Consider the following 26,869-nt stretch of genomic DNA (forward strand, 5'->3'; position numbering starts at 1 on the left):
ATAGGGGCAGTAATTAGTTTTCTTAAGTAGATATTAGCCTACTTTAAAAAAACATGGCTAAAGACATGTACAGTTATCAATTATTTTAATAAGTGTATATGCTCCTGACCTAGAAATATCAAGTATGTATACGTTTTTTCAGATCATTCTGCAGTAGTACAGTTAAAGTACTACTATTAAATTAGTACAGTTAAACCAGAACAAGACAACACTGTTTAAATTCATTTTACAGGAATGGTCAAGATGTGAGCTTTTAAGTAGAGCAGAAAATGTGCAACAAAGCTCATTCTTTGTTTATCAGAAGATAAGCATGGTAAGAAATGGAAACACGGACAGGAGCATCTGTTACAAGGAAAGGCAGAAGGAGCTGGGCTTGTTCACCCTGGAGAAGACAGAAGGGGTCTGGATCAATGCACTATGCTAACCAGTCAGGAGAGATGCATATAGCTAACTATTACCTCAACTGCTCTACAAGGCAAATAACTTCTTTCTGGAATATATGCTCTCTAGATCTGCTACAGGTCTGTGGAAGCACTCAGTCTTCTTCTCAATGATCACAATTCAACCTTTCTCCACGTGCTTCATTTTCTGCCTAGAGAGCAGAAAAACTGCAGGGGGAAGACAACAAGCATTATTTTAATTCCATGTGCCAACATGGAAAGAGAAAAGTATTAGAAGTATTAAATTAAGAATTTACCCTCAGTAAATTCGCAGATGACACCAAATTGGCTGGAAGTGTGGATCTGCCTGGGGGTAGCGAGGCCTGCAGAGGGATCTGGACAGGCTGGAGAGCTGGGCTGAAGCCAATGGGATGAGTTTCAACAAGGCCAAATGCCGGGTCCTGCACTTCAGCCACAACAACCCCAGGCGACGCTACAGGCTTGGGGCGGTGTGGCTGGAGGACTGCATAGAGGAAATGGACCTGGGGGTATTGATTGATGCTCGGCTGAACATGAGCCGACAGTGTGCCCAGGTGGCCAAGAAGGCCAATGGCATCCTGGCTTGCATCAGAAACAGTGTTGCAAGCAGGAGCAGAGAGGTGATTGTTCCCTTGTATTCAGCACTGGTGAGGCCGCACCTCGAGTACTGTGTCCAGTTTTGGGCCCCTCACTGCAAGAAAGATATTGAGGCCCTGGAACGTGTTCAAAGGAGGGCAACAAAGCTGGTGAGGGGTCTGGAACACAGGCCATATGAGGAGAGGCTGAAGGAGCTGGGAATGTTCAGCCTGGAGAAGAGGAGGCTCATGGGAGACCTCATTGCTCTCTATAACTTCCTGAAGGGAGGTTGTAGTGAGCTGGGGGTCGGCCTCTGCTCTCGTGTCATTAGTGATAGGACCAGGGGGAATGGCTTCAAGCTACGGCAGGGGAGATTCAGGCTGGACATGAGGAAGTATTACTTTTCAGAAAGGGTGGTCAGGCACTGGAATGGACTGCCCAGGGAGGTGGTGGAGTCACCGACCCTGGGGGTGTTCAAGGAAAGACTGGATGTTGTGTTGAGGGACATGGTTTAGTGGGAGCTATTGGGAATAGGTGAACGGTTGGACTGGGTGATCTTTTAGGTCTTTTCCAACCTTGGTGATTCTATGATTCTATGATTCTAAGAGAAATGCCTTAAATGCAAGGCCAACCATCCCCACCATCAACCAACACAACGCACGATTGTTTAAAGTTGGCCCATACGATAAATGCTTTTGAAAGGGACAGAATACAATAAACACAACACTTAAAAAATCTGAAAGCTTCCATAGAAAACATTATTTCAGAACAAGATTGTGTATCGCTTTTGTTGCATTGTTAACAACTAAAGCACAACCAATCTCAAATGTTGCTGGAAGCCTTCTTAAAATGCCAATAAGGCAGGAAACTAAGTTTTTCAAGTCTGTAACTGTAGTCTCACTGGGCTCCACTTTCAGGAACACCACCTGCCAAAGACCCCAGGAAGCCAAGTCTTGTCTTTGACAGCTTTCCTGAGGTACAAGTGAAAAATATACAGCCCCTGTGCTGTTCGTTGGCTACATGAGAGAACCTCTAGCAGAGATGCTTCAGGTTGTGATTTCCTGCATAAACACACACTATTAATCCCATCTACTCAGCCACGCTCAGTTTTTTACTATATATACTTATTAACACACACTGAAGCAATAGTGGAAAAAAATAGGTTTGTTATATCTTCTTTCAGTCTGAAAATTTGAGAGACACCAGTGTAGATTAAAAAATATTTATTGAAAGTTGTCTAAAATCCAGCCACACAACTTATCCAATCCACTAAAACTTCTCATTCTGTATGGTTTCTTTAAAAAATGCATCTCACCAACAAGTCGAAATGTCAAACAACTAAATTAGAACAGGTAAGGCACTTGAGATGTGTTAATGTAGCAAAATTGCATAATAACAACATTCTACTCTGAATGATAAACTCTTTTTCAGCTTAAATCCAAAGTATCCACATCCTGTAACCCTTAGAGACAGGCAGAAGGAGAAGCCAGTCTCATATTTTCCTCTGACTATTAACCACCAAGGCCATCATGGTCTACAAAAGGCAGTACTGCTGAATTAGGCCACAAACATTTCCTGTAGTGCAGATGCTGAATTACAAAACAGCGTGGGCTGAGGCACAAGGTCTTCAACTAGAAAATCCTTAAGGAAAAGCATCTTTGTGAGATAAAAGAGCAAAAAGCACATCCATTTAATTATAAGGCTAAGAAAGCTCTCCTAGAGTAACAACATCTGGGGTTAGATATCTCAGCCCACTCCCATATCCTTCCAAGGACATACGGCTGAAAATAATTCGGAAAAAGCAATGAATGTGAGAACTTGGATTGTGACCAGCAATCTGACAGCAGATGCTGAGCAGTAACTTCAAGGCCACTTAGCAACTTGTAATTCATGCAACAGATTAGTTACCCCTTTAATTACCTTTCCATGTTTTGTAATTTTTGGAAGGGAAGTGTTGATCACTGAGATAATGCTTTTTAGTGAACCAATACTTACAAATGAACTGATGTAGTTTCATTATTTGACAAGAAAGTTTTTAACAATTGAATGAGTTGCACTGTAACAAGTAGGGACTTCAATCAAGTTATAGACAGCAAAGTTTAGCATAAATTTTGCCTATTTACTAGGGAGAAGAAGTAATACACTAAATTTTTTGATTATTTTTTTCAGTCCTGAATATCAAGTATAAAATTCATTAGTAGGTCCCTGTACAATGTTGACTGAAATTTTACCATTGGAGCCATTACTACCCGTTATAAAGTCTTCCTTCATCTGTGAAGCAGTCTCTTGCATCATACTGTAGTTAAATGCTCTTCTCAAAATAGACACATACACCTTTAGGGTATGCACATCCTGAAATGGAATCTGCAGTACACTCCAAGGGTCACAGACTGAAGGAAGTGACATGCAGGTACATGAAGCTTCCTCAACCATGCACAGGCACAACAGAGAAGCTACTGTCACCTACAAGGATGAGCAAGAAGTATCTGAGGGGAAAAGACATGCAAAAGAGATTATCCAATAGAATTCAAAGTACCATTTCTGTTAGTCTAAGGAAACATAGTAATTCTAAATGCAAAGTTTTGCCTTCCATTAAAGTTGCATCAGAAGATGTAAAGCTTGGAAGAGAGTTTGCATCTTAATACTCTGTCCATCAATGCACATTGCTTGTTATATCTAAGGCACTGCAGTCGTCTTTGGTTCAGTGTTTAACTATCTCATTCAGTGTAAAGAGAGGTAGCATGAACCACACATCTTTAGCTCTTCCATTCTATTACGCAGTTTCATAATCACCATCTTCCTGGTGTTACAGATTCTGGAATCCTTTAACTCATTAGGAAACTGCAAGAACAAAAAGAAAAGCACACATTTATTACTTCTATAAAAAGCAAAGGCCTGCAACTGCCTATTTAGCTTTCCACATATTCTCAGAAGATCAGAATGAAAAACAAAGGCGTAAATAGCTGTGGAGAAAGTTACTTAAAAGCAAGACTTCTAATACTCCTCAAGCCAAGCCAGAGCAGCAATATCACACTTGCTCCAAATTTAGAAGCAGCTCATTAGACCACTGCAAAGAACAGAATGAAAGGCAATCAGTTATTCAACAAGAAATTCTTCGTTAGAAGAACGTTTTTTCGTTAGAAGATTGTTTCTTCGTTAGAAGAGTGTTAACTCTTTTGGTGTTAGAGAAGTATTTGTGAGTATCTGTATGGGAACTGCTGAGTCACAGCCTGAACCTCTGATTGATCACCTGAGGTGAGCCTTGAGTCAGCCAGAGGAGCACAGGTGAAGGCAATTCACTGTGCTGCCAGAAGGGGTGAAGCCAGGATGCACCCCTTCTAGACCTATTGAAGAGCTGGCTACCAGTGGGGAAGGATCTCTTCTGGAGATCCCCTCTTTTGGTATCTTCTGGTGAGCTCAACCCAAGGGTAAGCTCTTCCACTTATTCTCTTTTTGTGATCGTTGTCTGCTTTGCCTTACTCTCTTGATTATATTGCAATTATAACATCTTGATACCTATTGATTATACACAATTATATTGTGACTATAACATCTTGATTATACAGTATCACATTTTATTATAGAGACATTTACAAAAATGAAAGAACTGACTACTGCCATGACCTAAAGGGTTTCCCAGCCTGTGGGTGTAAAAGGAACACAACAGTGGGTTAGCAGGAGTCTGTAATTCATGGGTGATGGATATTTCTGAGGAGTTGGTGGAAGAATACTAAAAACTACAAGAGGCTTTTTGAGCAGAATTTCAGGAGCAGCAAAGCTCTGGCTAACTTCTCACAGTGTGACTGTGTGTGCTTCACTAAGAACTGTTTGGCAAGAAGCACAAGTGAGTTAGAGAGAGCAGCTGCCCTTGAATTTCCGTGATAAGAGCCAATAATTTCAGACATTCAAAGTTATCTTCAGACCTCTGTCTTTACTACAGCAAAAATCATAAGATCCCAGTCTCAGAAAGCAAGATCACTGAATAAATACTTATACTGTCAACAGATAATGAGGATGATTCTGATTTTAGCAGCTAGCCTCTGCCTCATTGTTTAAATCTACTCCAGCTGAGGCACTCCTTTTGCACTCTATCCCATAACTCCCACCTCCTGCTGAACACAAAGGCATACCCCCCCACCTCAGGTCGTGACCATCGCTATGAACTTTTAGGCAGGATAAGTAAGGCAGATATCTTCACAATTTGTGAAAAAGCTGAGTGAGGATCTGCCAGTGGCATGGTGCTACAGACTGGGAGCCAGAAATATTCCTCTTCATCATAGTGAGACTCATCAACTGTTTGTGTAAGGATTGGTGGTAGCTATAAATTAACAGAAATCTTGACAAAATAAACCTCCAGTGTCCACACGTACTACAGAATTCTAGGAAGGCAATGATGCTCTCACTCTGTTAATAGACACAGTAACCCATCATTATGGCTTCTCACAGAGAGAACACCATATATTTGCCAATGCCAATCAGGATTATCCTTCCAGACACACTAGAAACTTCACAGGAGCCAAGATGGTTAGAAGCTGCCCCTCAATATGTATTCATTCCTTCAAAATACATTAAACAAGACCCCTATATCCATCAATATAAAAAAATAAATTAACTACTCAACAAAGATAAAAGCAATCCTGAAATATTTGCAGCTTCAAATAATCAGTCACATTCCCTATTCCCAACAGTAAGAACTAATGATCAGAATGTATGAGTACTGAGGGAATGTAGTAAAGAAGCACTTATTTCAATATAATTGGCTGAGATACCAACATAAGAATATAAATATTTTATAAATACATAACAGCATAAAAAGGAGTGCAGCATAATCTGCGCTTTGGCCAGAAAAAGAGTGGTATCCACTAAATGCTGTATTTCTGCACTATTAGCCAACATTGCTGCTCTGAGCAGCAAGAGCAGCTTTTATTTTAAAAGAATATTTCTCACCAGATCAGATTTCAGGGGGAGAAAAGAAATATTTAGCTTCTTTCTCCGTTCTGTTTTATATTAACATTAAGAGAAGCAAATACCAGTCCACAGGAACAGATTCATTTGTAAGCACAAGTAAAATTTCTGTTACCACCCCCAAAGCCTTCATTTGTATTTACTCCTCTTTCTCCATAACCACCTCCGGTGACGCAGCTGTACCACAATGCACACAAACACAGTGACTGAAGCAGCAGAAAAGCAGTACCTGTATGGATATCCATGGTATTTTGACCTGAAGACAGATAGCAGCCAACTGAAAAAGAACACCACCAAGCCAATACCAGCAATGCACATGACTGCAAGAGATGCAGAGTAAGACAACAGTTAAGTGACAGCTCTCTCCAAAAATACCACAGTTAACAGAAATATTCTGCAATATTTACAAGTTTGGTCAGATTAAACCTGTGCTGTAGTCACTTAGAAGAGCTATACCGACATCATTCTCTTTCAAATACTTTAAGCCCATTTTCACTGAGATGATAAGCCCCTTCTCTCACTTGCTAACAAAGTGGCCCAAAAGCATCTTTACATCTGCCTATCTTGCTCTTTGCTAAGCACATCTAAAAACTGCTGAAATGACTGAAAGGTGGAAAGCATACAACAGCATCCTTCCCTGTCAAGGCAAGGACACAAGTAAGCACACATGCATGCAGTCCAAGAGTAAAGCAGAAATCTATTTCACTTCATCCCCACCAGAGGTCCACATGTACTAATAATATCCAGAAACTGAAACCGCTGCTGTTGGTTTTGCTGCTGCTGTGACCCGCGAGTGGAATTGGTACACATCAAAACCAGTTCCTGAGTATCTCAGCTAAGACTAGCATGGGATCTGCATGCACTTTATCCTGAAATATCCCTCATTAATAGCAATGGAGGAGAAAAAAAGACAGATCCATACACTGCGACTCAAATAATACACAAGACATACAGAACCTAATACACAGTTTATTTTTCCTTAACTGAAGCACAGACAAACAAAATGAGATTAACATGGCCATAAAATGGGGCAGAGAAGAAAACTGGAGCTATCTTCTCCTGGACACACAGAATAATGAAACACATAACAAGTTATTGTCAGATGCATTCAAGAGTATTTTGTTTCATGATCATTTCTTGGAGGTTGTTTTTTTTTTTTTATAGCAGGCAACTTAAGTTGACTTGTTTTTATTTAAACAGCTCACCCCAGTATTACATTAGACCACCAGGAATACTCTACTCTTATTCGTTAGCTACCATAACATTAAATCATTTGAATCATTTTTTCCCCTTCTTTAATTCTTCCTTGAAGAAAACCAATTGTGAAATAGAAACTTATTCTACTACTATTATGCAATCAACTGTAACGTTGAAAAGACCATAGAAACCCTGGATTTCATCATTTGTCTGAAACTAAATAATAAATACTAAAATTGACCAATATTCACAATTAAAAAAAAACAGCATAAAAGCATTTCTGTTAAATACCCTGATTTTCACATAATGTGACCCCTCTAGATGGAGAGAAAAATAGTAGTACTTACTCTTTCTCTTCCCCACATCCATGTCAGAAGTAGCAGCTTCATGGAGGAGAACCATTCCTAAAGTAACACCACCATCTGTGGACACTGTTTAAGGCTATATCAACAAAATACACCGGACTTAATACAATACTTGCATTCCTAATCCTGCAAGCTTGAAAAAAATCACAAACTTCCTGCTCTAATCAACAAATCTAAGGCTAAAAAAAGCAAACTGAAGTTGTTCATAATCATCAAAACCCAAGAGAAAATAAACACAAAGTTTGAAGCATAAACCAGAATATATAGTAGGTCTCAAAGGAAAGTTTAAGGTTATGCTCTCAGCCTGTAATGAAACAGGACTTCTTCCTTCTGGGAGGTAAGTCCACTCCTACCATTGTTTTACTCCCTCTCAAAAGGAATTTACAAACTGTAAACTGTTTTAACTCAACTAACAGAATTAATAAAATGAGTATTTTCATCTAACATGGAATCTTTCAAATAACAAGTTGAAAGACTGAGTCATTTCTAAAGCTTCAATTAAAAGAAATCATTAAAATTATCAAAAATTAAAGCAGCACAGACAAAAAAAAAGGGCTGGCATTTGCAAAGAATGAACCGTTAAGAAAAAAAATCAAACAACAAAACCAGAGAAGTTTCAGCCTCAATTCTTCTTCTGAAATGAGAACTACTTATTGGTGCCAACGGGGGCTGAAGGAGATGACATCTAATGCAAACAGGCACCAATTAAAAATTATGTTACATTCAACTGAATGCATCAGAAGTACAACAGTAGCAAGAAAAAGACTGGAAGTCTCTTACTAAATTGAGTTTTTCAGTATTAAATAAGTATTTGATATGACATACACAGAGTTGAAAGCTTTTTTAACTCCTAACAGCATATTTAAATTGTCCATTTTATGTCACTGAATTACAAAAAGGAAAAAAAAAAAACCACACAAATGCATCTCTTGGTGAAATTGGGATTTTGAAAAGATTTAAGAGAAAAGGGAGAAAGATGAAGCCACTCAGTTACTAAGAACCTCACTGTTACAACAGAAGCTTGTTAGCCACTACAGAGTACTGAAGAAGACAGGTGCTTATAAAATAGTTTTGAATCATACAGTTTAAGAGAGAAACTCACTCGTGCCCATGGTAAGCATGCTGCTAAGTAGATCTGTGTACCACAAAAATGCAGACAATTTGGGACAGTGAAACTGCGAGGGAAATACCCCCTTTTATATTATATATAATATAATATATAATATATATTTATATAATATAAGTATTAAATAAGACTTATTCCCTAGTAAAAGTAAAATAAGGCACAGGCTGGCACAAGTGACAAGACAAGGAGAGTTTGATTCAAGGAAGACTCAAGTCACAGATGACAGATAAACACATGCATGTATGAGTAGAAGTGACAATGCACACACTAAAGAAACATCTTTATACAAATGAGAAGAGAAAAATCTCAAACCAGCAAGATTCTGCTTACCTCTATTGATGGCTTAATACCAGCATGAAAAAATCCTGACTTGTTAGCATGAATGAGAGCTAAGGTTAAAGGCAAAGAAGGTAAGCCAAGAAATAAGAGAAAACCCATCAGTAATAGAGGAAATAATTCAAAGCTAAAGAGAGAATTAAATGAGACTGAAAAGACAAAACATGTAAAGGAAAAGGGGCTATCCTGAAGGGCCTTATGATTCCACAAGAACCCATCCAGTTTGGTCACTGAGAAGGGAAGACGGTGGTGAGATAGCAGTAAACACTCTTCTCAAAGATCACTGTCATTAGAAAGCCATAGCTGTCAGCAGTCTCCACAAGTTTCTGCACCAGCATCAGCAGACAGATAGGAACCATGACAAAACACTTGTAGAAGAGGCAGCAGCATAAGCTAACAGAAGAATTGCCACCAACAACGTGTGTCTCAGTAAGGATACTGAACAGGAGAACAATGTGTGTTTCTGCAACAAACTGGGCTTGGCTGCTTCCATGGATATAGCTCTGCAAGAGACAAAGAGCAGCTGAGTTTTAGAAAGACTGGAGTCAACTTTGAAACAATTAACAGCAGCTACAGAGCTTGGAACTGCATTTTGCAATGTCTCCTTCATGAGACAGATCATGTTCAGATCAAAAAAAGGATGAGGAATGTGCTAAACAGAAATAGTGTTACAAAAAAAAAGCAGAAATACTTTGAAGAAAATATTTCACAGATGAGAACTTCTGTTGACTTAGAACTTCAGTTGGCTCAGACAGGAAACTTCTGTTGCTTTCATTTGTTGTTTTCATTAGAAGTCTACCAACTGGATGAGTCAACAGAAAGTTTGAAATTCATGGAAGTCAACAGATAGGTGCATGAGATATGGAAGATCAGGTTGAGTATGAAATTGCCAGGCTCAACAACAGCACTATTTAATATATAAGATCCAACACACACCTCTATTTTTCTGTTAGCTACTTAAGAACTGTCATCTCTCTTCATCACTGGAGATAAAATGTGAATGGGAGAGAAAAGGAGGAAGTATCACAGGTAATTAAATGCCGAAAAGCAAACATGAAAACAAACCTTCCTCCAAAACATTCAACTTCTTAAATACACACACACACACACACACACACACACACCCCTTCACTCTTTAGTGGGGAGGAGGTAAAGAAAAGTAGGAAATATTAAAGAAATGCTTACAGTAGCATGGGGGAAATCTCCATCCCAAATAACTTGATAGCAAAGGTGATAGCATATGGGGTTACCAAATGGCTTACCCTCCAGCATTATTTTAGCATCTTCATAGCTTTCTTTAATTACTAGAATAATCAAAGTTTCCTCACACAAAAAGAGCTTGAACTCTCTTGGTATTAAAACAAGGCAACACTTTTGAACCAGTATGTCCTGTTTTCTGCAGAGTACCTGCATCTGTATGGTGGCTATTTAATGCTTTGCTGCATGAAAACACTTTGAGTTGTTTCAAACAAGAAGCTGAGCTAGATAGTTGCTAGATAGCAAATTAACCTTACTATTTCTAGCCCAATTAAGAATTAGTTATTCCAGCTCCCAAAAAGCTTATTTCTGTGAACAGAAACCAACACACGCAGAAAAAAACCTAGGCAATGACTGTCATTATTCTTCAAATACCATAAACCAGCAACATCAATCTTTTAGAACTAATGAATCACCTAACTAAAAATTCTATTAATATCTTTCCCATGAAGATTTAAGCCTAGGTAACCATTATCACATACCAATTACACAACAGAACATTTTGTTTCAGATTAAAATCAGTTTTTTGTGATTGCTTATTAGCAAGGTAAGAGTTTGCAGTTCCCTTTCAGCCAATGAAAGCATAATATTAATTGTAGTTAAATCTAAATCCTGAATGGAATCCATCAGCCTTTCCATTTGAACAGCTCACCTACAAAACCCCTCTTTCACAGATATTTCAAAGAAGGCCGACCATATCTGCACTGAATATCCCCTAGCTTCCCTTGTCAAAGACCAAGTTAGCCTCACTAACTCTCTAATGAGGTCAAGAATAGAATCTGCATTCTGACTTGTCTCTTTTAGGACAGATGTAATTCTGTAGAATAGAAAGGCAGAAATATAAATAGAGAAATTAGACTTACCACTTGTCCTGTATGGGGGTTCTTATGAGCATAGGGTGGCCCTCTAATATGGTTCCACATCTGACCTGATGTCATTGCTAATACAAAACACTGAAAAGGAAAGAATAAAATACTCCTTAAGAATTTTTTTCCATTCCACTTCTTTTAATTTAATACCAAAAAGTGCTAGTTTGGAATGCCACCTCAATCTAGGCCTTTTATTAGTATAGAAAGCATCCAATGAAGTACCATCTGAGTTAAAAAAACAAACAAACAAAAGAGATGAAATATTAACAGGCTACTGAAAAGCTAAATGTACCTCACTGTCATCCAGCAGGTTTAAACAAAAGCTTTTCAAAAACGTTTGATTGCAATAAAACTCAGAGCAACAGGCAGACAAGAATCACAATTACTCACCAAAGCAGCAAATGCCCAGCCAGTTTTGTTATAGAGAAAATCCAGATTGCTCCCACGTAAATACACAAGGCCACCAATGACAGCCAGCAGCAGTCCTAACATCAGTGGTCCAGCATAGTTTGGTGGCCTTATCACACGAATCTGCACACAGAAGGTAACTTCATCATTTTCTCTGAACAAGATAACATGTAACATCCTTACACCTAAAAAACCCCAACATATTAGAAGAGAAAAATACCAACTCTGAAAGAAACCTCCCGTAAGTTTCTATAAGAAGCTCTGACCTGAAAAGTACGTAAAGTTTCTTCCTCCTTTACATCCCACTACCTTACCTACTAATTGAAACAATTTCCTTTCTCAGAAACACAAGAAAGATGATTTTTACCATCTTATCAGACACAGCTACACACAACATACTAGAACACAAGGTAAGGAACCTTAAAAATGTGGTTATGTGCTCCAACAGAAACTCTCAGAAGAGACACCTTCCACCAGACCAGGCTGCTCAAAGCACCATCCAGCCTTGCTTGGGACATTCTCAGGGATGGAAGACTGTGCAGGCAATAACTGTTTAGAGTATCTGAGATTGGACTTATCAACAAAACACAATTAGCAAATATCAGAGCCAGAATAACACAACGGGGCGTGCTGCAGAGCAGGTGAGGGATGAAGTCCCTCTCTGTGCACACTTACATTGACATCAGTTCTGTCAGCCACCCATCGAGCAAGCTGCTCAGCTGCAAAGCCGCGCACCTGGAGCTCATACGTGTCACCTCGCTTGGGCTTCCCTTTGGCAGGGAAATTAATGAAGGTTGGAGCAGAATTCATGTTCAGCTGCATTTAGAAAATCCACAGAAAACACAACACCATCAGAGCTCTACTAAGCAACACGTGCCTCCAGTTCATCTGCATGTGCAACAGCCACCAAGTCCATTAGAAAGCACGAGTATTCAGTGAACAAGTTGCGCAGACACCTTAGCAAAGTGCACCACGTACAGCAGCTTATGCTTCTGTATCTGATGAAATGAGACCAACTTCTTGCCTTTTCTAAGACAGTAATTAATACCATTCTGTACTTTCCTTCATGTAAGCCAAGCTGTTTTCTCTCTTAAGCAGTCAGAAATAACTTCTGCTCTCTGCTGCCAGCTGCTCTGGATAGTTGGGGACATTGCTGTTGTTTGCTTATTTTTTTAAACACATCTGAGCTTCCTTTCTGAATTAATTGATGTTCCTTTGTCTGGAAGCATTTCAGAGGTTCCATCCAGTTAACAGGACATTAAAGCTTTTCCTTCATAAGGTGACATTATAGCATCTTCTTTGATTTTTGATTAACCTTTTCCTAATTAAGATCTTTCCCCAACACTATTTTCCCCAGAGCATTACAGTGTTTTTTGAAGCTATTTATTCTATACACACTATCTAGAAAGAAATCATCAGGACAGGAATATGTGCAGTAATTTATACCAGTCATAGCTTAGTGAATTAATTTTTGATGAAACACTATGGGAAAATAAAGCAAGAGTACTGAAAGTTTCCATCCTCCCTTTCCAAAAGCTTTCATCTACAGAAACAGCATTACCTAAATTGCATAGCTTTTAAATAGAAAGATGAGCATCTCTTTAAAGAAAAATTAACATTTGAAACTTATAGTGAAGGATGAATTCTCTCATTCCATGTATGCTTGCAATTGTAGTTCTCAAATGTACTTTTTATTTTGTTACTTAGTAGAACAGCAAAATAAAAAAAAAAGAGTAGGAGTCAATCAGTATTGAAAAACTAATCCACTGTTCCTTTTTTAACCATTCCTAAGGTCTTCAGTGTTTTCTATCTTGCCTCTTCCTATACTGTAGGAGAATCCATAAAAAAGGAGAGAGACAGACCCTAAAGCAACAGTCAGATAAGCTAGCACATCCTTTGTGCCAATTTCATATTTTTCAGTGCTATTAATGCTGCTGCTAAGTACCACTGCCCTCATCTCGTCATCTCACTCCTCATCTGAGTGGTAGCTTTTAATTTTTGAGCTCAGTAATTCAACATGTCTTTAATCACTGTGACAGGTTTTATACACATCTTTACCCTCATTCTTCAAAACGCAAGTTAAAAATAGAACAGAAAGAGAACATTACCATCTGAAACACATCTGAGCCTTCATCAAAATCTACCATAGCAAAGAAAATCTTATTGGTAAAAGCACTGGAATATCGCCAGGAGTTTGCCAGAATCTGGTATTCTTCATCAGCTTGCCTGTGAACACACAAAGTGAGATGCTGTGTGTCGTGTGTCAGCCCCAACACAAATTACTGAACAGCTGCAAGAGCAGTAGCTCTCCATCCCACTGAAAGGGGCACTCCACCCACCCCTTACATTTATTTTCTCATGTTTAAAATAAAAAATTAAAACAAAATCAGGGCCAGCTTTACACCTTAAAAAAAAAAAAAGTCAAAGCATTTAGCACCATTGTACTTTAAAGGCCAAGATACAGGTCAAGTGTCACTGCGTCCATAACCAGCAGCAACGATAATTTCCAAAGAAATTTTTGAAATGCAGCCCAGAAACTCCTGATTTGCTAATCCTGGGGACACTGAAATGAACAGAAGCGTCCACCTGTCTGCATCAGAAAGATGGAACACCAATTATTTGAAATAATTTGGTACAGAAGTTACCTTTACAGAAGCGGGTCAAGACTAGCAAATTATCAGCGTAAATAAAATGTCAATCAACATTATTAACTAATAGCAACTTTTAGACTGCAAGGCCACCAAGTTAACCTGCAAACATTTCTTCAGTAGCACATGCCAGTAAAGTAGAGATTTCGCCCTCTCTGTGCAGAAACTCAGCACTGTGAGCATTTTCTCTGATTACTTTAGGAGCAAAATAAGTACTGAGTACATTGTTTTCCCTCAACATAACGTAAGTACTCCCATAGAATATCAAAAATAATATATAACATACTTTAGTATCATGTACTTTTATGTGCATGAGAGTTACTCTTTTAAATTTAACCTCCTACAAATCACATGATGACTTTCAAGTTGCAGTTGATGAATGAAGGCCATACTTGCACACAACACATTGTCTGTGAGGCTGAAGAGCAGTGAACATCACAATCACCGAGTAGTTTCTGGGCGGTGCCTTCACAAGACGGCGGAACTTGTCGCCGTTCATTCGTATCACAGATCTCTTACTCGTCCACTCCATCAGCTGGCTCACTTTTTCTGATAACACCATCTGAAAAGAAAATCAAAGTGTTGGTTTTCCTGTAGGTGCTTTTCCCTCTAACCTCTCGCAGCACGGACTTGAAGATTTGCATACTGCACTGTATTCTACAAGAACACAAGCTACACATTGTGATACTTCATTCAGCTTTCAGCTCTCAAAGGCACAGAGCCTTCTACAGTCACATCGTTAATAAGGATGTTAATTTACACCAAGTGCTTACACACTGATGAAAGCTGCCTGCTCCAAAGTACCTTCCTATGCTGTTAATGGTGAGGTTTGTTGCCTTGACACAAGAGAAGGCTGTGCTGCCATTCAACAGGACCTGGACAGACTGGAGAGTTGGGCACAGAGAAAACTGGTGAGGTTCAACAAGGGCAAACATAGGTTCTGCACCTGGGGAGGAATAACTGCATGCATCAGTACAGGTTAGAGGTTAACCTGCTGGAGGAGCTTTGCAGAAAAGGAGCTAGGTGCTAGAGTAGCCAAGAAAGCCAGTGATATCCTGGTTGCATTAAAAGAGCATGGCCAACAGGATGAGGAAAGTGATCCTCTCTCCCTGTTCTGCCCTGGCAAGGCCACATCTGGAGCTCTGCACCCAGATCATAAAAGGCAAAGAACTCCAAAGAGTCCAGCAGAGAGCCACAAAGATGACGAGGGGCCTGGAGCATCTCCTGTACTGGGAAACGCTGAGAGACCTGAGAGACCTGGGGCTGGTCAGCCTGGATGAGAAAATGCTGAGATGGGACCTCAGCAATGTTCATAAATATCTCGATTGTGGGAATCAAACCGACGGGAGCGGGGTCTTTTTGGTGGTGTGCAGCAACAGAACAACGGGCAGGAACTGGAACGAGAGAAGTTCCATATAAACACCAGGAAGCCAAACGTAGCGCACCCCAGCAGCTCCCCAGGGCCTGAGGGCTCCGCCGCATCAACCCCGCCTCCGCCTCACCCCCCCGGCTCCGGGCACTCCGCTGAGGCCGTGATGGCCGCGCACCGCCGCCTCACCTCCTTCCTCTTCTGCCCCGCAGCGCGCGGCCCGCCGCAAGCCAGCAGCAGCAGCAGCGCCAACACCGACAGCGCCGCCATCGCTGCCCCTTACCGCCACCTCGCACCTACTGGCCGACCACAGAGTCGCGACACCACCCAGCTGCTTCCTATTGGCTGCAGCACCAGCCCGCGTCTCACTGCCGGCATTTTATTCGCGGGCTCTGCGCTCAGCTCTGGAGCGGCAGCCAATAAGGAGGAGGCAAGCTGGGGAAGCCGGATTGGCGGAGCTGCGTGGAGGGGCGGGTTCCCGCAAGACGGGGGTAGGCGTTACGCTGCACGCGGTACGAGGAGGGTAATGCGCTGCAATTTTTTGTCATGGAGTGCTGGTGTGGCTGCTTTTATAAACACTGCGAGCTGCGGGGTGCTCGGGCTTCCCGGCTGCAGGTGAACCTCGTGCCGGGAGTCCCTCCGAAACCGAAAAGAAATATGGAATAAGACTGTGCGAAGCTTCGTCGCTCCTCAGAGCCGTCCCTGCTGTTATAAGCGCGTGTTTATCGCTGTGCCGTGTATTTGAAAGGCGGTTAAAAACGTGAAGTAAATGCATATGTAAAACCTTCGGCCGGTGGTAACGGGCTGAGTGAAATCAAGCGCTCACACTTTCCTCTGCCTGAGAACATACGTTTTATAGAACGCCGTCCTAGTGCTACGGAGCTCACCGCGGTTTCTTATCGTGTTCGAAGTCCTTCGTCTGTACAGATAGTGTGGATGGGGACTGGTGCAGAAAAAAAAATAAAATAAAATAAAGTGGTACAAAAAAAGAAAAAAAAGTGGTGTCAGAAGTGGGATTCGAACCCACGCCTCCATTCGGAGACCAGAATACCCAACCCGCCATGGGAAGGCGCAGCACGCCTTGAGTCTGGCGCCTTAGACCACTCGGCCATCCTGACACTGCGTACACAGCGGCCGCGGGGAGGCTCTTAATCCTTTCGTCACCGGTGCGCCAGCTCATCATGGGAAGCCTGCTTTTTGGTGTTGTGCAAAGAGGGGCTCCTCAATCTGTATACTAGAGAGCGAGAGCCCCCATGTCGCTCAGCTACAGAGCTTTCCCCGCTAGGGCTCCCTCGTAGCGAAAAGCCGCTTCCCCCGCCGCTCCTGGTACCTCGGCGGAACTACATTTTCCAGAGGGCGTCACTCGGCGGCGCAGCGCATTGGCGACTTCCGGCGCGGCCATTTTGTTTTTCACTGCTCTCCAAGGGTACCCGCATCCGCCGGCCGCGGTCGGTCCGTGCTCGGCACCATGTTTCCTGTGGCCAGGGCTGCTCTCAACCTCACGGGTAAGGAAGGGGCTCTCCGGATCGCAGCCGTGCTGGGGCTCTCGGGAAGTTGGGGCAGGCCTTTTCCTCAGGGCTCCGCACGGCTTTCCGCCGTCCCTGTCAGGGCTCCCAGCGGCCCGGGTCCCTTCCCAAAGCGTCTCTGGACTCGCTTCCCTCCGTGAGGTTCATGGTGGCGGGTGGAGGCTGCCGTCTCTTCGTTCTACCTCTTCTTCCTCCTCTTTTTTACCGCCTTTAGTCGAGCTGACCTTGGGTTCCCTTGCTCGGTGCTCTTCCTCCTTGATCTGAAAGCACATCCAGATCATGTACAGTGCATGGAGAGGTGCTCAGTGCTGTCAGTGCCAAATGCTTAAACTGAAGAGTAAAGCAGTCTCTCTGGTGACAGACTCACCAGTAATTGATCCGGTCCTCTCACATTTGGTGCTGGCTCACAAGCAGTTATTGTGTCCTTTAAAGGTGCTGAGCTGTTTCAGCTGTTTTCAACATCAAAGCAGCACGCTCACGTTCACAGAGCACTCTGTGGATGTGACAGCATTTAGGGTATCATCAGGGCAGTGATGGCAGTCATGTTTTGAGACGGTATGTGTGAAACTCCTATATAAAAAATAGTTGCTGTATAATGGCTGTATGCACAGACCACTGTTTCATCAATTCATTTGTGTACAACTATTGTGCAATTTACTGTGCCTACTGATAGCTTGATTCGTAAATAAGACTATCTTATAAGACAAATGTTACGTATATGTATTATACGTTAATGAACATACATACCTCCTATCCTCTGAAGAGATCCTCCCATATCTAATTATTTATATAATGAGAAGCTATTTCCCTTTTCTTCTTCACTTCGCTTCCTTCACACCAAAAATCATAAAGGGAATGAGAAATGTGTTTCTAAAACCCACAGTCTTCAACCCCTTAATTTGATGATAGGCTTCCTCCTGAAAGTGTTTGAGTACACATACTGAAAATGAAGAATTTCTAAATATGAAATCTCAAAAACAGATTCTGAAATTAAAGCTTTATTTACTCAAATTACTTTCTTAGATAAATAGTCACACAGTTTTATTAATTGAACTGCCACAATGGGGACCCACAGGAAAGAAAAGGTAACAAAGGATTTGCTTCCTGAAGCAAATTTCAGGAATAACCTTCACAGGAGAGGCTGGGAAGACTACAACATAATGTAAGGCTTTCTGGATCACAGAACAGCCCGGGTTGGAAGGGACCTCAAGGATCATGAATCTTCAACCCCCCGCCACAAGCAGGGCCACAAAAATCCCATACTTTGAATTTGTTCCAATAGGCTAAAGATAATTTTATTTCTAAAGTTTTCAATGCTGATTGTTGCCATTCTGTTGGTGGAAGATGAGCATTATGAGTAGTTTGAGCTCATATTTGAGTTGACTCCCATATTTCTAATTCTCTTTAATATTCCTTAGCTCGTGGTGTTCAGCATACTGCAGTAAGACAAACTCATCGCAAACATGAACCGAACTTCCATGATAAATACGGAAATCTGGTGCTGATTGGCGGAGCAGCAGTTTTCGCTGCTGTCTGGGGATATGTAAGTCTTCCCTTGCTTTACCACTTTGTTGTGATGCAGCTGTAAGCTTGTCAGCTATTTTCTGAAGGGCTCACCTGTTGCAAACACCTTAAGTGGTAAGAATTTCGGATTATTTTTTTTAAGTCACTAGCAGTGTGACAGAAATAGAGATGGATTACTTTGTGTTTTGAGTTTTTACACACATTTCATTGATTTTTAAAATGTACTGGGAGCAAGCATTGTCTACTTCACTTGGGTCATGTAAAATCATTATGCAGATGCTGTAGAGTATTGGATGATCAATAAGCATATAGAGAAGTTAGGCTAGTAAGATTATCATATTGGAAAGGATAATCAGAGATAAATGAAAAGTACTCACCAGCAGTGCAGGTTCAGAAGGAGCAATCTCCAGAAAGAGATTCTTCCCCAGTCACAGTCAGTCCTTAAATGGGGTCTGGGAGAGGCAGCCAGGCTCCACCCCTTCCAAGTAGAATTGCCTTCACCTGTGGTCCCACTGCTGACTCAGTGCTCGCCTCAGGTGGTCAATCAGAGGTTCAGGCCATGGTCCAACAGTTCCCCTACAGGTTGCCTTAGCTATTCAGGCAGAAGTTTTAGCTGAATATGTTATGGTATTAATTTTAATTTTTACTGAAGTTATGGTGAAAACAGTTTGGATCATGTACAGGAAATGAATTTAGTGATTTAGTGAATTTTAGTGATGTGGTTTTACATCCTAGACCTTTGGTTCTAAAGTATTTTGAAGTAGAAAACTGAAATATTTAAGTAATGTTTAAGTAAAGTAAACATTTCCCACTTCCTTACTGAAAGATGAACACAATAACACGTTCTAGTACAAGAAATCTAAACCAAAACCAGTAGAAGTATCCATGTATCAGAATGTTTCTTTGATTTCAGAGTTAATCATCTTGATTTTTATCTTCCTACAGGTGCTAACAAAATCTGGAATTGAGTGGGGCTTGTCACCAGTTGGCAGAGTCACTCCTAAAGAGTGGAGGGAGTAACTCTTTTGCTTATAATGAACTGGTCCAAGCTTTCACAGGAGAAAAAAAAACACACACGTGCATGAACATAATGGCATTTGTTCCATGGGTACCACTTGTGCTGTGGCATTCCTGGTCTAATAAATATACCTAGAAACCTGGATGGCTCTTTGAGGTTTCCTTTATGTTGTGTCTTTGTGCTGAAGAAACATAAGAAGACTTAAATGGCCCGTATTAGATAATCCCAGCTGTTCCTTTCACTGGAGGATAATGGAGAGATCCAAAAATACAGTATAGTTGCCTGCAGAGTTCACCTTGCTCCTTCAGGGTGCGGCTGGCCTTCTGACAGCAACCTTTGTGTTTCCCTTTGGATCCTTTTCCCTCATGTGCGAGTTTTGCCACCTTCTGGGTGAGCTGTGCCTCGCTCGGGGCTGACAAGCGCTGTGTGTTTCTGCTATCTCTGAATTGGTCAGACACACCCCTGGTGGCAGCCGGTAGCTCAGCGCTGCTCTTCGCTGACGTTTATTGAAATACAGGATTTCAGGTGCAAGTCTCTGCCAATTAAAATGGCGGGGGTAGTTTAGCGCTAAGTGCGGCCTCCGTAAACAGCGAAGTCACCGAAACGCGATTTCCGCGCGCTATGAAGCGGCGCACAGCTGAACCGGCCGCCCTCATCGCTGCCGGCTTACCAGGGCGGCGGGGCGGCATCACGTGGCGGCCGCGCGTGTCACGTGAGCTGGGCGCCGCTCGCTGCCGTGGCGGCGGGGCGGGGCGGTCGCTGCGCAGCGCTCGGTGCGGCTTGGCGCTCGCGGCCTGCCCGGGAGCGGCTTCTCCCTCGGAACGCGGTGCCGGAGGTAGGGGCGGCTCGCGGTGCCGGTACGGCGGTGCGGAGCTGGGCTTTGGGTGGAAGAAGCGCGTTCGGAAGCGTGCGGGGGGCGTCGCCGTGCGCTGCGGGCGGTGGGTAGGCGGGGAGCGGTGCCGCTGTCGCCTGGGGGGCTCGGAGCGCGGCTGTGGGTGAGCGGGGCGCGGCGGGAGGCTCTTCCAGCTCCTTTCCCTCCGGCTCCGAGCTGCTGTACGGACAGCTAGCATTTTGCCTTCTCTCTGCTGCGCTGTAGGTTTTTCCAATGCTTCCACCAAACACGTAGCGTCGGTGTGCTGGAAGAAGGCCAGCGCTTGTTTGTGAGGGTTTGCGGTAGATTTCCTCTATGAGGATGCGAATACAGCAAACCGTAGCCGCTCTGTGCTCGTGTTCTGGAAGTTGCACGTAATTCGTTAGCGTGAACTTGTTCTTAAAAGTCTACGTAGTCACCTAAATGGTATTTCTATGCTTGGGAACCTGTTGCATTGTGATCCTGGATGTGAATAAGCCGTTGGGGGGTTCTGCGGTGTGGTAATGCACCAGCTGCGTCTGTGCTGGGTGAGAGCATCAGCACGGTTTGTGTAGGAACACACAAATAAAGAGTACTTTATCCAGTTGTAGAGAAAAGACCTGGACTTGATTTTCCTCACCAGGTGATGAATAAGTGAAGGAAGAGGCAGCATAGCACAGTACTCACTGGTGTTACTCCCATTTTCCCTTCTGCAGTGCAGTATGTGTTGCATCTTGAGACTAAGCCTGGGAATGGGAGCCCTGGGCTGACCTTGGTGTGCTCATGTAGCAAGTCTTGCTAAATTATATTCTGCTCCTAATGTTCATAATGATTCCTCCAGGGGAGCATTCACGTTCTCCAAAAATCCATTTCAAAGAGTTTAGTGGAAGGACAGGAGCAGGTGAAACAATTTGAGAAGAACTTGTCTGGAATAGTTATAAAACTGTCCTTAGAACTGACATAATATATATTCAGTTTGTGCTTTTTTTTTTTCATCTGACTGCTATAGAAATAAAACTCTTTAGGGAAGTTTCCAGTCTGCTGACCAAGCAGAAGTTGCTTAAGAGTTGAGCAGCATGAATTACCCTGTATAGTCTCATACAGCTGTCTGTGATAGATATTTATTATAGATGTGCAGTTTCCCACACTGAGTGAGCCTCATTAATCTGATCTGACTTCTAGATGTAACCATTTGTCAGGGAAAGGAAAAAAAACCCACAAAACTCTTCTGTCAGACCAGGTTCCCTGTAACTTCAGTATTTTCATAAGATGATACAGCTTTGTCTTCTTATGCTGTCCTTTGTTCTTCTTGTGTGTGTGTGCGTGCTTTTGGGGCCATTTAGGCACACTCTCTTCCACGTAATGTAATTAGGAAATTCGCCTTCTGATGCCATAAATGAAGCTTTTAGGTAGGACTGAGCCGCTTGGAAACCTTATCGAGCCCCAAGGCTGTAGTTAAATCTGACAGATTCTGTGCCTGGCATTTGTTTGATGCTGCCCAGCTTTTGCTGGCATCTTTCAAAAGCTATAAATTCAAAATACGTGTAGAAAACTTTGGTGAAAGCTAAAGTTGTGTCCTTCAAGGAGTGCACTCAGTCGTTCTGTGACGTATCCCTGCTGATCCATAGAACAGACACAGAGCATGTTCGCTGTGTCTGTTACACTGTAGTGATGTTACACTGCAGTGCCCGGGTTGGCTTTGATAAACTTTGAGAAACTTTGAGAAACTCTGAAGCATTTTTGGGGATGTAAAGTGGGAGTTTCAGGTTTTACCAGTAGCTTCTATTTTACGTTGCTCATCTTTTCTTGTCAATGTGAGGTTGTAACTGACAGCTTTGACTTCACCTATCTTTAGCATGCTTCAGAGTACTTTACTTACTAAAACTGCTGTTAGCAATTGGTAAGGCAGGTATATGTGTAGATAATAAGCTATTACAGATATTACAAGCAAATATATATTAGTAGGTATTGAGACTGTAGCACTAATTAGCAGCAGCAATCAAAGGCAGTGTAAGATCAGTAATGTAATACTAGCAAAGTTGCACTGCAGGTTCAATAAAGTCACAAATACTTTGATAGCAAATGTGGATTACAAGCATAACAAGACTCTACATACGACAGCTTATGTACATATGTGTATTCCATAGAACTACCAGCACCAGATGCATTAAGGGAGAAGTTCCAAGTTCAAACCACTGCTGTAGCACACAAAGATTGCTGAGGTGCACCCTCAGCAGTTTGTGGATAACACCAAGCTGTGGGGTGCGGTCGACACGCCTGAGGGATGGGATGCCATCCATAGAGACCTCAGACCTAGGCTGAGCACTGAGCCCAGGTGAAACTCATGAAGTTCAACAAATCCAAGTTAAATGTCTGCACCTGGGTTGTAACAACCCTTGCTGTTAGTACGAGCTGAGGGATAGCAGGATTGAGTACAGCCTGCTGAGAAGGACATGGGGGTACTGGTGGATGGTGAGCTGTGCGTGAGCCAGCAGTGTGCCTTCATAACCCAGAAAGCCAACTGTATCCTGGGCTGCATCAAAAGCAGCAAGGCCTGCAGGGTGAGGGAGGGGATCTGCCCCTCTGCTCTGCACTGTGAGAGCTCACCTGGAGTGCTGCATCCAGAAGTAGAGTCATGGGATCACAGCATCACCGAGGTTGGAAAAGACCTCCAAGATCACCCAGGCCAACCCTCCACCTGTTCCTCAGTACAGGAGAGACTGGAGCTGTTGGGGCACATCCAAGGGAGAGCCTCAAAAATCCAAGGGATGGAAAACCTCCCTATGAGGACGGGCTGAGATCTGGGGCTGTGCAGCATGGAGAACAGAAGCTCCATGAGACCTGAGAGTGGCCTTTCAAGATCTAAAGGGAAGCTACAGGAAAGAAGGGGACAGACTCTTTATAGTGTCTGTTGCGACAGGGCAAGGGGAAATGGTTTTAAACAAAGAGAGGGAAGATTTAGATTGGATATATTGAAAGAAAGAAAGTTTTTACAGTAGGGGTGGTGAGAAAGTGTAGCGGGTTGCCCAGAGAGGTGGTGGTGCCCCATCCATGGAGATGCCTTACGGTCAGTCTGGATGGGCTCTGAGCACCTGATGGAGCTGTAGGTGTCCCTGCTCACTGCAGTGGACTGATGGCCTTTAGGACTCCCTTCCAACTAAAGCCATGCTATGATTGCTGCTCAGCCTCATGAAGAGTATTTTGACTTCTGTATCTCTTTTCTTTTCAACTTGGTAAAATGTTAATGCACTTAAGGAGAAATGGTGTTAAACTGTCAATATTTGTGTGCCATTTGTGTACATATAATTTATTGGTGTAACATTTTTCAGGCTGCTTAGTCATGAATATGTTGTAACTTATTGTCAGAAGGAGGAAAATGTCTTTTAAGTTTCAGCGGAAGCATTTCTTCAAGGAAGTGCTCATAAGGGGAGGTAGAGTGTTATAGAGGAATATACACAAGTAGAATACTGTCATAGGTGTAAGAACATATTAGCTTTTAACTTGTTTTTTTAACAAGTTTTAACTTGTTATTTCCTGGGAGTTTTGTAGCAGGAGGAAAAAGGCAGTGTGTATACATTCCCTATATAATAATGCCATCCTTTCCTTAGAAAACAGGTCTCTTAACATTGTATCAAGAGTGCTGGAAATGCAGACAAGGTTTGGATGCAGTTTGAGTGCATGTTTGAATTACAGTTCCCTCAAGGTGAGGATTTTCTCTACTGTGTTTATACTGTGCTTAATGGCGTGGTGCCCTGATCCGTTGTTCCTAAGAGAACAGTCTTTTAAAAGCCCAAACACACACAAACCCCTCCCCGGGGCAGTGAAATGAATGAAACTTTATTGTTTCTGATTTATTATTTAAATCCAAACGCCAGCAGATTTTATTTTATTTTAAAGGAAGAACTGTGCCTATACAAAACAGTGCACATCAAATCCTCTCAAGGTAATAGGATTTCAGTGTGCTTTGTGATCTTAACGTGGCAATTCAGGTTCAGAATTACTGCAATCAAATTTTCAAATACCATATTTGAAGTCACCTTATGAACCTTATTTAGTTATAACAGGCTAGAAAGGCAGACTAACGGCAACTATTTCCTTTTCCACATATTACCCCTTAAGTGGGAAACATGAGGTTGTATGAAGAGTGGTGGAATTGACTGTATGTAGGGTCAACAGCAGATGGGGAAGGAAATAACCCCAGAAAACGGAGGAAATACTTTTCCCCATCACACACTAATAATACCAGGTCTGGGCTTTTTAAAGTATTTATAGTGTTTTCTCTCTATATATAAACAGTTAATTCTCACCTATGCATTAAAAGAAATAGCAATGCTGTTAAGTATTGCAAACACTTTAATAATGTTACTTTACCCTATTGCTTGTGTAGTTGCTGTTAGTTTGACACAAGTGTACCCTTGCTGGTTGTAGGAAGTGACTGTAACCTACTGTAGCTTCACTCTTAACCCCGAGGACAGGCAGGAGCCAGCAGGCTTTCTCAGGCTGCCCTGCACTTGTACACCAGCTCATCCAAGGCAACGTATCTCACCAACCTGTGTTGTGTTAATTTTAGATAGCAGATCACAGATATTGTTCTCCTTACTTTAATTCTCCTTACTTTAAATTTCTTCTGAATGTAGTAATAGTGCAGTTGTCAGGGCGGTCCCAAGTTTATGACAATTTAAATTCACTTCTCTGCAGACTATGAGATGACAGATGATAGGCTGTGGTAGCTCAGTTCTGTGTGTCTGATTGTTGTGCTTACAAAATACCCTGCAAGTCAAGTACTTCTTGAAACTTCACCTGTACTTTAGCCTTGTGGGAAGATTCATTGCTCCCTGACTGTGGAATTACAATTACATCTTTGTTTGTTCTTCATGGACTGAGCATTCCTCGTGGAAGAGCTGAAGGATCAATAAAGGCCAGGTGATGAAATGAAAGCATGTTTCCTTAGTTAGCTTTATAGTGTTTTTTACAAAATATCCTGTGTTTTTGTGTATGCAGACAAGCCTGAGAAAGGACATATGGGAAGCTCTTAAAATGCACTATTCTACTGATTCATTACTCCCTCGTGTTTCAAGTGTGGTTCCCTATTTCTATAGATGTGTAAATATTACCTATTTCTGTGTGTTGCTGATAATTCAGATCATCAGAATAGGCAAGAAGTGAGACCTGTACTAACTCTTAGGTAGAGTTATCGTATTAGTTCACCAAGTTATAGCACACCAAGTTATCGTTTTCTGTACAGAACAGCATAACGTGATGCCTTATTTAATATAAGCTGCTGTTTTATCTTCAGAGTCAGCAGAACCCAACAGCCCAGCCAGTGCAAGTGTTAATGCTGATTTTCAGGGCTTAGCAATAACTGAAGCTGTTGCTGCCTGCTGCTTTCCCTTGGATCTCTCGGCACTGGGACCACCAAAGGATGCACGTGTTCTGCAGTGCATCCTTTCACACTCCCGCTCGTGTCTGGAAGAAGAGCTACAGCAGGAAGCTGCTTTTTGCTTCTGATCCCACAGTTGCCATCAGCCTTGAGGTGCACATGCAGCCTTTTTGCTTCCCAACTTCATCGTTATTTGGATGGCAGGATGAAACATCAGCACTTCACAATATATTCTGAGTAAATACGTGATGCCTTCTAGGAAGGTCAGGTGCTGTGGGTTGTTGGGGGGGTTGGTAAGGATCTGAGCAGCTGTGGGAATGTTGCTGAGACTTCTGTGACTGTGAGGGGAAAACTTTCCTCGGTTGAACAGCTGTAAAAGCAGCTCTTCATGGTGTTCAAAGCCCTTATGACCATGAGGTTTTCTCAGCAACTTGCTGACCATTCCTATCCAATAGCCGTGCTTATCATCGATGTGCGTGAGTTCCTGTTGTCCCCTGTGGCATACACTGTGGTTCTTCAACAAAACTGTTATTGCCTCCTGGAATACAAAGGCTGACACTACAGTTCAGATCACTTGGCTGGTCATTTGTGGGCTTCAGGGAATGCACTAGGGAAATCCTTAAAATCAGCTTCTCAGACTATCTTTTATGATGTTTGCATGTTTATTTTGTATGCTTTGACCTAGTAATTGTAGTTAAATTTGCACGTGCTAGTATCTGGTCAACAAGTATGCAATGTGTTCCTGGCTCTTCGCATAGAATGCATTTGAATTAAATATTTATTTAATCCATTGGAAATCTTACTATAATTCAAAGGTTTGCACTGTCCTCACCTGTTGGCTAAGCTTCAGCACTTGGAGATTCTATGCAGGTGAGGTAAACCCGGTTCTACAGTGAAACCTTCCAGTATTCCACATGTGGCTTCAGAGTGTCTCAAAGCAAAACCAGAAACATTCAGACGCAGTTGTGAAATGCTACCAAGGAGAGAACAAATTAATTTTGTTAAATGCTGTTCTTACTTACTGTAGTCTGGTTTC

The 26,869-nt window shown here is 42.2% G+C and overlaps 3 protein-coding genes and 1 non-coding gene across 4 annotated transcripts in view; 2 read left to right on the top strand and 2 right to left on the bottom strand.

The window, feature by feature from the left end:
- Positions 1–2,203: 2,203 nt before the first annotated feature.
- MAGT1 (magnesium transporter 1) lies at positions 2,204–15,825 on the bottom strand. The gene is made up of 10 exons (XM_042825288.1): positions 15,725–15,825; positions 14,559–14,728; positions 13,627–13,744; positions 12,194–12,334; positions 11,501–11,641; positions 11,105–11,194; positions 9,424–9,487; positions 7,505–7,579; positions 6,190–6,280; positions 2,204–3,836 (listed from the first exon to the last, which is right to left on the bottom strand). The coding sequence occupies exons 1-10, from the start codon at positions 15,803–15,805 to the stop codon at positions 3,821–3,823; spliced, it is 987 nt and encodes a 328-aa protein (XP_042681222.1). The 5' UTR covers positions 15,806–15,825; the 3' UTR covers positions 2,204–3,820.
- A 712-nt stretch (positions 15,826–16,537) lies between these two features.
- Positions 16,538–16,653, bottom strand: TRNAL-CAA. Its single transcript has 2 exons — positions 16,616–16,653; positions 16,538–16,583 (listed from the first exon to the last, which is right to left on the bottom strand). It is a non-coding gene; the product is annotated as a tRNA-Leu (tRNA).
- A 277-nt stretch (positions 16,654–16,930) lies between these two features.
- LOC122163721 (cytochrome c oxidase subunit 7B, mitochondrial) lies at positions 16,931–19,745 on the top strand. The gene is made up of 3 exons (XM_042825177.1): positions 16,931–17,040; positions 18,480–18,604; positions 19,531–19,745. Exons 1-3 carry the CDS (start codon positions 17,004–17,006, stop codon positions 19,603–19,605), a joined length of 237 nt encoding a protein of 78 aa, XP_042681111.1. The 5' UTR covers positions 16,931–17,003; the 3' UTR covers positions 19,606–19,745.
- Positions 19,746–20,359: 614 nt separating this feature from the next.
- ATP7A (ATPase copper transporting alpha) overlaps positions 20,360–26,869 on the top strand; it is a 28,498-nt gene continuing 21,988 nt past the window's right edge. The window contains exon 1 of the mRNA XM_042824870.1: positions 20,360–20,438. The gene's annotated coding sequence lies outside the window, so the exon portion shown is untranslated. The remainder of the gene's footprint in view (positions 20,439–26,869) is intronic.

The sequence above is a fragment of the Centrocercus urophasianus genome, unplaced genomic scaffold, assembly GCF_019232065.1.
Source record: "Centrocercus urophasianus isolate 14NV4802_14NV808 unplaced genomic scaffold, USGS_Curo_1.0 seq_24, whole genome shotgun sequence".
NCBI lineage: Eukaryota > Metazoa > Chordata > Aves > Galliformes > Phasianidae > Centrocercus > Centrocercus urophasianus.